Source organism: Mastigoproctus giganteus, chromosome 2 (genome assembly GCF_048544385.1).
Source record: "Mastigoproctus giganteus isolate SK-2022 chromosome 2, ASM4854438v1, whole genome shotgun sequence".
Classification (NCBI taxonomy): Eukaryota; Metazoa; Arthropoda; class Arachnida; order Uropygi; family Thelyphonidae; genus Mastigoproctus; species Mastigoproctus giganteus.
This window is the reverse complement of record NC_143576.1, coordinates 163,464,308-163,477,417: the sequence shown is the minus strand read 5'-3', so window position 1 is coordinate 163,477,417 and position 13,110 is coordinate 163,464,308. Positions and strand designations below refer to the sequence as shown.

Genomic DNA, 13,110 nt, shown 5'->3' with positions numbered 1-13,110 from the left:
GCCAGAATAGGGATACGTTCCTACGTAAAGAAAATGAAAAGCTTTTTTTTTTCGAACAAAGAAACGTTTTATTAAATAAACAGTCAACTTACATACAAAGTGAAATCACATTTTAAAATATGAGTCTAAAGTTGATTGTTTATGCTTTTTTCCTCTTTCATTTAACAATTGCCTATACGGAGTTATTGCATTTAACACTGATCGCTTAACAATAACACTTCTTCCTAAATCAGGATCATTTTCACTAAAAAAATTTAAAACGTTTTCAATGTCATTTAAGCACCTTTTTAAATCTTTGGTTGTTAACACTTTTTCGGCAGGAACTTCTTTAACTTCGTCTTCATTATCTTTGTCTTCGTTGCTAACGAGGTTTTCTAAATCTTCCACTGAAAAACCATCATCTTCTGCATTCAATAAATTCCTAACATCCTCTTCATCGACATTTTCGAAACCTATTGATTGAGCCATCTGGATAACTTCATTTCTAATTTCTTGGATGTTATTTTCTTCTTCTAGTACAACTTCTGGCCATATTTTGTGCCAAACTCCATTTAAGCATTTCTTAGTGACTTCTTTCCAAGAACTATCAATGTTTTCAATTGCGTTTTTAATGGTGTAGTTTTTCCAAAAAGTTTTAACTGTCATTTCCTCTTTATCCTCTAGTTCAGTTAAACTGCTTAATGTTCGAGGCAGATAATAAGCTTTAAATGATGCTATTACTCCCTGATCCAATGGTTGAATCAGGGAAGTTGTGTTTGCTGGAAGAAACACAACTTTGACAGGAATGCATGTGTCCAACGTGTTAAGATCAGTAGGATGTCCCGGAGCATTGTCTCACAACAAAAGAGCTTTTTCTTCAAAGTTGTTTTTTTTTTGACAATACCGTTTTACTTCAGGACAAAAGTGGTTAACAAACCAATCAGTAAATAACTCCTTGGTAACCCACGCTTTTCTATTTGCTTTCCATATTACAAGTAAATTCATTTTTATGTTACCTTTTAACGCCTTCGGATTTTCTGAATGGTAAACTAATAACAATTTTAATTTATAATCGCCAGAGGCATTTGATCCAAAGAATAACGCTAAACGGTCTTTGGCTGCTTTGAACCCAGCAGCTGATTTTTCTTCAATAGAAATGAAGCTTTTTGTTGGTAGCCGTTTCCAGAACAAACCGCTTTCGTCAACATTGAACACCAAATTTGGAAAATTTTCACGTTCAATTATTTCTTTTAGTTTTTCTGGAAACTTATTTGCAGCTTCTCCTGTTAATTTTACACTATGAATCCTGGCCCGTTTTTTAAATTTCTCGAACCAACCACGAGAAGCCCCAAAGGTTTCCGTAATTTCTTCAGTTTGTTTAGATTTCAGGTGATTAAACTGGAATATTTCTTTTTTTGTTAAATGGGGCTTGAAATTGCCGACTTCGTTATATCGAAGCTTCGTTATCAGAGGTAACGTTAACCGAGGTATGCCTGTACTTGGATTTTCAGAAAGCTTTTGATATTGTTTCACATAAAAGACTTCTTTACAAATTGGAGCAGTGTAGCATTAAGGGCAAGTTACTGCTCTATCATCCATTATGGGCAAGTTACTGCTCTATCATCCAATATGGGCAAGTTACTGCTCTGTCATCCATTTATTCCATTGCTCTCGCATGTTATTCTTGAATGGCTTATTGATGCTGACATATAATGGCTGTAACTGGGAAGTTAAGCCACCCGGAATTACTGCCAATTCTGTGTTCATCATTTCGGCCAGTCTGATGTTTTCAGTCCTGCGTGCTCTAAACTGATCCCATAATAGTAGTGCATTTTTGCACAGTAGTCCATCAGGACTCTTGGACCAAGCTTTTACAAACCAATCCTTGATACATTCTTTATCCCTCCATCCATTTGGTTGTACAAGTATGCAAATTACATTTGGCAGTTTATCTTTCGGTAAAGTTTTTCTTTTAAAAATTAACATTGGCGGAAGTTTGGTCCCATCAGAAGAACAAGTTAAAACTGTGGTGTAGTGTGTCTTTTCATGTCCAGTGGTTTTAATAGTTATAGATTTTTGCCCTCTTAGATTTACAATTTTATTGAATGGCACATAAAAAGTCAATGGAATTTAATCCATATTCCCGATTTGGCTAAGTTCGTAGTTGCTTCATTTTCTAGAATTTAATGAAATCTGATATTTTCTGTTTGTACTCAGCAGGCATTCTCTGGGCTATTCTAGTTCTTGTGCGTAAACTTAACCCATTTCTTTTCATGAAGCGATAACACCAAGATTCAGTCTATTTAAAGTCGTGTATCCCAATATCAGCTGCTCATTACCATGCTTCTGCTATTATCATTTTAGTACTCACTGCAATACCCACATCTCTAAGTTCCATTATCCAACACTACACAAGTTTGTTTTTCCAAATTTGGCCATTTAGGTGGAATTTTATAAACGTCATGCTTTGTTTTATCAGCTTCTTGTAATAAAACTTCCTGCTTCCTCTATTGATGAATCATCTCAGTAGGTGGTGATCCGAAATTTTGTTCTGCTGCTCTGTTCCTGTGTTCTTTGGCATATTGCACTACTTTTATCTTAAATCCAATAGTATAATTTTGCCTTCTTGATGCACCTGCCATTGATCAGGACTTAAATGTATAACTGAAATTCATTTGTTACTCCAACAACAGCCTGGTAATTACTCAAAAGTGTACTAATATATAGTAATTAACATATAGTTAACTACTATACGTTAACTCTTGGTTTTATGCATGTGCTATATTGTCACTTTTGGCTTCTAAGATGCAGGGCTATTTTTAAAGGTATTTATAAGGGGGAAAAGGTGCATCTTATATACCAACAAATATGGTAGTTCAAAATTTTTCCTTTTTTAATATTGAAAACATTTTTAATCAGTTTTTTCTGACAAGCTTTATTGATGTGCTTTAATAATATGTCATTTAATGTCCACATTTGGGCATTATCTTCCCTGTTTATGAGAAAAACTTGAAAGAAACAAAAATCAAAAAAACCTATGTGCCTCGGTGACTGGGGAAATAAACAACCTCTGATGCCAGTGAGCATTTCTGCTAGCTTGTTTCAGATCAAAGGTTATGCTAACTGTTGTCTTTTATTGGGTGCTATACACACACATTGCCAATTTTAAATCCTTATTTTAGAGTGCTTGATAATTATAAGCAAGAATTGGCTTCATCAAGCTTAACAAAAACTTTACTTATTATTTTTTTACTTTATTATTACTTTACTTATTATATTTTTTTACTTTATTATTTTTTTATAGCAAGCGTCTTCTTCTATAACAAAAGAATTAATGATATTGATCAAAAGTCAAACCAGTAATGAAGGAAGACTAAAATTTACATTGACATCACTTTAATACATATTTTTATTTTCAAATTTACCACCAATGTTCCTGGTAAAGGGTTAAAATGTACAAGCCATCTACAAACATTACTTATTACCGTAGTGCCTTGTTGTTATACTTCCCTCAGTTTTTAATGAATTTTCTCCCAATTTGAAAAGGAACTCTGTTGCTGACCACTGGCAAAAATGGGCATCAGTTGACTTCAGAATTGTAATAATAGATGGCAACTTTTATTTTAGCATGTTTATTTCTTAATATCTATTCTAGCAATCTAAAAAATTTTGCATTACTTATGGACCAACTGTTGTATATACGTAGTAGTAGTAATATACAACTGTTAAGAAGCAAAATAAGCAGAGAAAGGAAAATAACAAAAGTAATCATATGTCTAATGCTCCAAAATGCGCAGTGCAGCAGTAAAGGAAGCAAAAGGATATAAATAATGTGTGGTTTGTAAAATATATAAAGTGTCTGTGAAAATGGAAATGAAAAGTACACAAGGTGCCTGAACTAAGAGAAGTTTAAGGGTTAGTCGAAAGTGGAAGTGAAGTAGTGGTTAAACAGGTGAAAGAATTTGAAAAACCTAGTACAAATATGAACTGGGACTAAGGAAGCAAAAAAAAATACTAATAACAAATAAATAAATAAATAACACTATATTCAGATATGGGAGGGCAATTTTAGCAAGTGGTCAAATCAGGGGATGGCAAATATGCAAAATCTGAATATAGTAGATGAAAAAATGATACATAGTCAGGAAATTCATCAGGAGACTACTCCTGACCATGTACCAGACACTGAGTTTCCAAACTTGTCTGTAGTATTAGAAAAAGGGGGAAAGCAAATATACAGCCTTTATCGTAATACTAGTAGACAAGGTAGTCCCTAGCAGTGTAAAAATAATGTTAATAATGTAAATTAAAATAAATACAAATTTACAAAAAAAAAGTGTAATGAAATATAATACAAATGTGAAGTGTGGAAGGGGTGAAAAGTAATTAAATTAACATGGTAGAAAATTAAAATTCAGATATAAAGTGTAGACAAGCAAATGGTATAGGAAATGGTAAAATTCTTGGGGAGGGGAAGGGAAGAAAAAGATGGTCAAAAGAAGGCGAAAATAGCAATAGGATTGAGGATAGATGGAGCGTTCGTATCACCCTCACATTACACTAATAGTTCTACGAACGGGGAAAAAAAATAGAAAAAGACAGTATAAAGATAAAAATTGTAGAAAAACTTTTTCTACACTTTTTATCTTTATACTGTCTTTTTCTATTTTTTTCCCCGTTCGTAGAACTATTAGTGTAATGTGAGGGTGATACGAACGCTCCATCCATCTATCCTCAATTCTATCAAACCATGGAAGAATTAATGTATGCTAACCAGTATGCTAAAAAACAGCATACTGTTTTTTAGCATACTGGTTCTCTCAATTCTTCCATGGTTATTACACCTGATAGCTCAACTCCCCTACCAAATACACAAATACACTGATAATTACCTTTTTGTCTATTTTTCATTATGGTTGCCAGTTTTTTCTACATTTACCATAGTACCCCGGATCCATAACCCAGTCTTATTTATATATTTTATATATATTTTTTACAAAACTTTTAAAATTTCAATTTCTCATTCTAGTTTACTAAGACTTTCAGTAATTTCATTGCATCTTTATCATTTTTTTATATATACATATATGTGTTTTATATATATATATATAACACATATATTTATGTGTTTTATATTTTGTGTGTGTGTGTGTGTGTGTGTGTGTGTGTGTGTGTGTGTGTGTGTGTGTGTGTGTGTGTGTGTGTGTGTGTGTGTGTTTATTTGCAATAAAAATAGTTCATTTTAATTCAGGGACCAGATTTATGAAGTGGTCAGTGGAACAAAAGGGAGGAGGTTTAATTTTACAAGTGTGTTTGTGGATGAACGTGAAGGTGATGCTGAGCCCAGCAAGTCACAACTGCCCGACAGCCCTCCAGACAGAGGCCACCATCATGATGGCTATGTAGTTTATCAAACATCTGTACATTATGATTATCATCTTCCCACTCCATGGCCATATGGTGCTGTTCCAGTTGCTATGGCAACTGCCTATCCAACAGGAGTGTTTCACAGAAAAAGGTAAGTGACTGAATACTACACCAACCGTAAAATTGATACTTTATTAAAATAAAATGATATAGTGGAAACTGGATTAAAATGAAACTGGTAATAAAATAAAATACACTGTTTATACAATAAAATGTAATATAAAATAGAATAAAACATGATATAAATCATGGAATTAAAGCAATAAAAATACCCCACCATAGCTTTCAAAGGCATCTGCCTCCTTTATCAACAATAATGCCTAACGTGCTATAGTACATCCTTAAATATCTGCAGGATCACGGTCCACAGCACGTGTTACCACAGAAGCACGGGCAGTATCCTCCATACGTGCATTGGAACCGGAAATGGCTCGGGAACGTGCCAGGCAGAATTGCTTATTCCATCATCCAAGAATCATTGTTTCGAAGAGGGGATGAATGCTGATTTCCATCTCTTTTAATAGTGTTACGCTCAGAAGAGCAAATCCGCAAACTCTCGAGCCATTTGCAGTCCCAAAATCTATGCGAATGGTCGACAATAACAGCTTTGCTGGGAGAGATTTGGTGGTTCTTCTCCCAAAAATGTTTGGCTACAGCAGACTTCCCATAATCTGTAGTCTTTTTTGCATTACTATGCTCCCCCATCCAATCTTTAAAATGGCATTTGTTTCATCAACATAACACTCCCCACAATCCAGGCATTTAATCTCGTATATGATCCCACTTGTACCGTCTATAGGTATGGGATCCTTAACCTTTGACACAACTGTGTGCAATCTTTGCCCTAGCAGTTGCATACAGCATGTCTAGCAATCACTTAATACTCTAGCAATTTTCTCGGTTAAGCCCGGATAGTAGGGAATGTATGCGGTGGCAATGGGTACAAACAGCTCTCTACATCCGTGCCCCGCTTCCCAGACGTATTTGTCCAAGATCCTTTAGGGGTATCCACATTTCCTGAGATCTTCTGTGACACGTCTAATCTCTTCTTTTCTATCCTCGGAGGCACTACAATAGGACTTAACCCTCTCCAATAAGGCCCTAACGACACTATTCTTATGATGGTTGGCTTGTGCCATATTATAATGTGTGTATTGACCCCAGTACATGGGTTTTCTATACACACTGGTTTTCACTCTGGGGGCCATCCCTATGAACCAACACATCAAGGAAAGGGAGGATACCATCCACTTCCACCTCTGAGTTAAAGTGAATAAAAGGGGAGAAACTATTGAGAAAAATGAGCACCTCATCCTCTCTCCCCCTCCGTATAATGGCAAATGTATCGTCGATGCATCGTTTCCATGCCGCCTGGGGGAAACAAACTCGTCAGAAATCCTGGACTCAAGCTCCTCCGTAGCTAAATTTGCTATAACAGCACTAATCGGGGAGCCCATCACTGTGTTGTGAACCTGCTTGTACATTGTGGTTTAAAATACCATGGTGGCACTGGAGAGACACAGCTCCACCGCACTACAAATATGTATGCAACCGGATTGTGGGGTGTTATGTTGGTGAAACAAAATGCCATTTTGCATAGTAATGCAATAAAGACTGTGGATTATGGGAAATCTTCTGTGTCTGAAAATTTTTGGGAGAAGAACCACCAAATCTCTCCTGGCAAAGCTGTTATTATTGACTGTTTGCATAGATTTTGGGACCACAAATGACTCGCGAGTTTGCGGATTTGCTCTTCCGAGCATAACATTATTAATAGAGATAGAGGAATCTGAATTCATTCCCTCTTCGAAACTGTGATTCTTGGACGGGATCAGCTGTTCGGCCTGGCACACTCCCGAGCCATTTCTGGTTCCAGTGCACGTATGGAGGATACTGCCCATGCTCCTGTGGTAACACATGCTGTGGACTGTGATCCTGCAGATATTTAAGGGCGTACTACAGCATGTTAAGTATTACTGTTGATAAAGGAGGCGGACGCCTTTAAAAACACACTACTGTGGTGTGTTTTTATCGCTTTTATTCTGTGATTTATATCGTGTTTTATTCTATTTTATATTATATTTTATTGTATGAACAGTGTATTTTATTTTATTACCAGTTTAATTTTAATCTGGTTTCCACCACACCATTTTATTTTAATAAAGTATCAGTTTTACGGTTGGTGTAGTATTATTGCAGTTATTATGAATTTGAACATTTCCAACCCCAGAGGCTTATTTGAAGAAGTGTTTGAATAAGATTGACTCTTACAACAGTGACAGAAACTGGTCCGAAAATTTGGTAATAGGGAAAGATCTTAATTCTTGTTAATTTTTTTTTTATCTTCCTGGCTTTCAAATGTATATATTTTAACCCAATTAACATACAAAAAAAAAAAAAAAATCTTTTCATCATACAGTTATAGATACACCAACGTTCAAAAGTTAAGTTAACCATAAAATCTGAAATACAGTCAGTCCTTGCATAACACTTGTTTACACCACGCGAATTCGATCATACACGATTTTTAAATAGGGGAACGATATCGTATATAACACGAACTGAATTCACTTATGCACGATTCGCCTTTGTGTTTACAAGAAATGGCAGTCGAACGCGGAATCACCCAAACTGAACGCAACACGATAGGAATGAAGAGAAGATTCTGAAAATGTATTTATGTTTTTTATATCAGTGAAGGGGAAACACATTTCACCATAATAACGTAAAAATCTATTGAATTCTATTGAAATGAGCAGAAGCCTGGAAAACAAAATGCAGGATATTTCAGAGACTGCTGGTAGTCATTGCGGTACAAGTAAACACATGGGTTGTGTTAGGGTAGCTAAGAATAGAAACAGGTGCATGTATACCTGCGTGTATACCAATGCTAGGAGTTTGGTAAATAAATTTGATGAATTTGAGGTATTGCTCAAAACATCAAAGGCAGATATTGTTGGGATATCAGAGACGTGGTGTCACACAGATATAAGTAATGCGGAACTGGAATTTGGGGAATACAATGTGTATAGAAAGGATAGACAGGACAGGAGGGGAGGAGGGGTTATGCTATTAATTAAGAAACACATAAAGTCCAAGGAAGTGAAGCCAGTCGACATCGATGGACAGGGCAGTGTCGAGTCAGTCTGGTGTGACATAAGCATAGGGAAATCAAAATTGAGAGTAGGAGTGTGCTATAGGCCTAACGACTCTGATGAGTATAATAAGATATTGTACAGGGAAATAGAGTGGGCCAGTAAATCAGAGAGTCTTATAATGGGGGATTTTAATTTCCCAGATATTGACTGGAATTTGTGGATTGGTCACTCGCACACTAGCAAGGCTTTTGTGGATTTATTGGATGATTGTTTTCTACATCAGCATGTTCGTGAGGCAACAAGAGGGAGCAATACTCTTGATCTGATTATCAGTAGTGATTCTTCATGCATTAAGAATCTGCAGATAAATGAACCACTAGGTGGCAGTGATCACAGTGTGTTGAAGTGGGATTTACTCAAGGAGGTAACTACCATCAGAGGTAAAGGGAAGGGTTTTTGTTTTCGTAAAGGCGACTATGATGGTCTGAGACAGTATTTAAATTCTATACAGTGGGACCAACTGATGATGTTACCAACAGCAAACTCAAAATGGGAAGCATTCAAGGAACTAATCTTGGAGGCTACCAGGCTTTACATACCAACTAAGAAATATTGTTCAAGGTTTAGGCCTAAATGGTTGTCAGATGAATTAATGAGACATGTGGCAGAGAAGAAAAATGCATGGGATACATACAAATTAATGGGTGACATGGAAGCCTATGATAGATATAAGTTGGTCTGTAACCAAGTCACAAAGGAGATTAGGCAGGCAAAGGCAGACTACGAAAAATCCTTGGCAAAGGATGCAAAGAAAAACAGAAAAGAGTTCTTTACATATTTGAACTCGAGAAGGAAAGGGATGAATCAGATTGGTCCACTGGATATTGATGGTTCAACAGTTGAGGATCCTGCTCAGGTGGCTAACAATCTAAACGAGTATTTTGCATCTACATTCACGCATGAGGAGTTATTCAGGAAGGAGAATGATGTAGGTAAAGTAAACATTGGCAGTGAGCTGGATGATTTTGTAATAACTGAGAGGAAAGTGGAGGAGAGATTGTAGAGGATAAACATAAAAAAGGCACCTGGGGTGGATGGGATCTATCCAGTTATATTAAAGGAGGCAGCAAAGGAAGTATGCAAACCCCTAGCCATAATTATGAGAGCTTCTTTGGACTCAGGGGAGGTACCCATGGACTGGAGATGTGCAAATGTAACCCCAATTCACAAAGGAGGATCAAAGGCTGACACAAGTAATTATAGACCTGTTAGTTTAACTTCTGTTCCAGGTAAATTAATGGAGGCACTGGTTAAAGAAGCACTGCAGGATCATCTAGACAAGAATTCAGTTATAGCTCAGACGCAGCATGGTTTTGTTAAGGGCAGGTCTTGCCTGACCAATTTGATTGGATACTATGATGTAGTCACAAAAGAACTGGATGCAGGGAATAACTTTGATATTATATATTTGGATCTTAGAAAGGCTTTTGATACTGTTGCACATGGAAGACTGCTGCACAAATTGGAGCAGTGTGGCATTGGAGGCAAATTGCTGCTATGGATAAGGGGTTGGTTGAGTGGAAGAAGACAGAGAGTGGTAATCAATGGACACTGCTCAACGTGGACTAATGTTATTAGTGGAGTTCCTCAAGGTTCAGTGTTGGGTCCGTTGTTGTTTTCGGTGTTTATGAATGATATTGATGATGGGATATCAAGTTTAATGTCCAAGTTTGCAGATGATACAAAGGTTGGCAGGGTCGTTAAGGACACTACTGACGCTATGCTGCTGCAACAGGATCTGGAAAGGTTGAACAGATGGGCTGAGAGGTGGCAAATGAAGTTTAACATTGACAAATGTAAAGTACTACATATGGGAAACAGTAACCCCAGAACAACGTATCAACTCTGCGGTACTACACTGACAGTGGTGGAGAATGAAAAGGACCTGGGGGTAATTGTGCAGGCAGATATGAAGTTCTCTGAGCAGTGCAGACGAGCTGCAAGAGTAGCTCATGGTGTATTGTCAATGATATACAGGAATTTTTCTAGCAGGGATAAGGAGGTGATTATTCCCTTGTATAAGGCAATGGTTAGGCCATATCTTGAGTACTGTATACAGGTCTGGAGGCCTCATTTCAAGAAGGATGTAGAACTGCTGGAACGGGTACAGAGAAGGGCAACAAGATTAGTGAATGGAACAAAGGGGTGCTCTTACGAAGAAAGGCTTAAGTTTTGCAAATTACAGAGTCTGGAGACTAGGCACTGGCGAGGTGATCTGATAGAGGTGTATAAGGCTTTGAATGGTTTGAGCATGCTCAATGCCAATGGGATCCTTCATCTTGCTCAGAATAATCACCTCAGAGGGCATAAATTCAAATTGAGGAAGGATGGATGTCGGATAGATGTGCGGAAATTTGCCTTTGGCCAGCGGGTGGTTGGTTGGTGGAACCGACTTCCATCACTTGTTGTAGAAGTTGATAGCCTAAACAAATTTAAAGCTCAACTGGACAGGTATTTCGAACGAACAGATGGGTGATATGGGAGTGGGTTTTTTTTTTTTTTTTTTTTTTGGCTGATGCTGAATAAGCTTGCTTTCTTGCATCATATGCCTCTACTAATGCTAATGCCCACACAATTCCAGCTATTGGTATTATCGCAAATGCAATTAGATCGAGTTTACTACCAGTTTATAACAGATTCCACTAGCAGAAACTCAGCTGGAAATTGTTTTTATTGTTTTATGGTAATGACCTCCAGAAATGTGCTTTAGTAAATTGTGAGCTAGTGAGGTGTTAATAGTGTGTCTCTGCCTTTACAGTGTTGTTTATTCAGTTGCTACACATGCACAGCTTTGTTTGTGCATCAAGCATGCCTCCTCATCTGTAATTGTGCTTTATTCCCTAAAAATGAGTAAAATACTTAAAAGGTGTGAAAAGGAAGCATTATGGTGAAGACATTACAGATTCAGAGAGAAAAAGAAAAGCAATATCGATAGACAGAGGCGGACTGGATCAAAAATTCTTACCAGAGAAAATTTATAGCCACTTCATACTAGCGTTTATGGAAAAAATCACACCGGCATCCATCGTGTTCTGGCTTCTGGCTCACCAGGGTTTCCCCGGTAAGGTTTATGGCCAGTCCACCTCTGTTGATAGAGAAAAAATGCGAAATTGTGAAATCCTTTGAGCGAAATGAAAGACCATGTGATATTGCACATGCTACAGGCCTAAATGAGGCAATGCCAAGAATTAGAAAGAATGCAGAGAAAATAAAAACAACTTTCATAGCAGGAACAACTCAAAGTGTAACAAAATCCATTAGATCAAGACATGAAGAATTAGCATTAGCATTAGAGGCATTTGATGCAAGAAAGCAAGCTTATGCAGCATCAGCCAAAAAAAAAAAAAATAAAAAAATAAAAAAAAAAATAAATAAATAAAAAAATAACCACTTCCACTTCACCCCTCTGTTCGTTTGAAATACCTGTCCAGCTGAGCCTTAAACTTATTTAGGTTATCAACTTCCATGACAAGGGATGGAAGTCTGTTCCACCAACCAACTACCCGCTGGCTAAAGGCAAATTTCCTCACGTCTATCCTATATCTGTCCTTCCTCAATTTGAATATATGCCCTCTCAGGTGATTATTCTGAGCAAGAGGAAGAATCCCATCAGCATTGAGCATGCTCAAACCATTCAAGGCTTTATACACCTCTATCAGATCACCTCGCTGGTGCCTAGTCTCCAGACACTGTAATTTGCAAAACTTAAGCCTTTCTTTGTAACAGCACCCCTTTGTTCCATTCACTAATCTTGTTGCCCTTCTCTGTACTCTTGCCAGCATCTCTACATCCTTCTTGAAATGAGGCCTCCAGACCTGTATACAGTACTCTAGGTGTGGCCTGACCATTGCTTTATACAAGGGAATAATCACCTCCTTATCCCTGCTAGAAAAATTCCTATATATCATTGACAATACACCATGAGCTACTCTTGCAGCCTGTCTGCACTGCTCAGAAAACTTCATATCTGCCTGCACAACCACCCCCAGGTCCCTTTCATTCTCTACCACTGTCAGTGTAGTACCACAGAGTTGATACGTTGCTCTGGGGTTGCTGTTTCCCATATGTAGTACTTTACATTTGTCAATGTTAAACTTCATTTGCCACCTCTCAGCCCATCTTCTCAACCTTTCCAGATCCTGTTGCAGTAGCATTGTGTCAGTAGTGTCCTTGACAACCCTGCCAACCTTCGTATCGTCTGCAAACTTGGACATTAAGCTTGATATACCATCATCAATATCATTTATAAATACAGAACACAATAATGTACCCAATACTGAACCCTGAAGGACTCCACTAATAACATTAGTCCACGATGAGCAGTGTCCATTGATTACCACTCTCTGTCTTCTCCCCCTCAACCACCCCTTTATCCATAGCAGCAATTTGGCTCCAATGCCACACTGCTCCAATTTGTGCAGCAGTCTTCCATGTGCAACAGTATCAAAAGCCTTTCTAAGATCCAAGTATATAATATCAAAGTTATTCCCTGCATCCAGTTCTTTTGTGACTGCATCATAGTATCCAATCAAATTGGTCAGGCACG

The 13,110-nt window shown here is 37.4% G+C and overlaps 1 protein-coding gene across 1 annotated transcript in view; it reads left to right on the top strand.

Annotated features, from left to right (window-relative positions):
• LOC150089717 (uncharacterized) overlaps positions 1–13,110 on the top strand; it is a 100,461-nt gene that overhangs the window by 66,790 nt on the left and 20,561 nt on the right. The window contains exon 3 of the mRNA XM_090368759.1: positions 5,231–5,497. Within this exon, the coding sequence (XP_090224885.1) occupies positions 5,231–5,497 (267 nt within the window). The remainder of the gene's footprint in view (positions 1–5,230; positions 5,498–13,110) is intronic.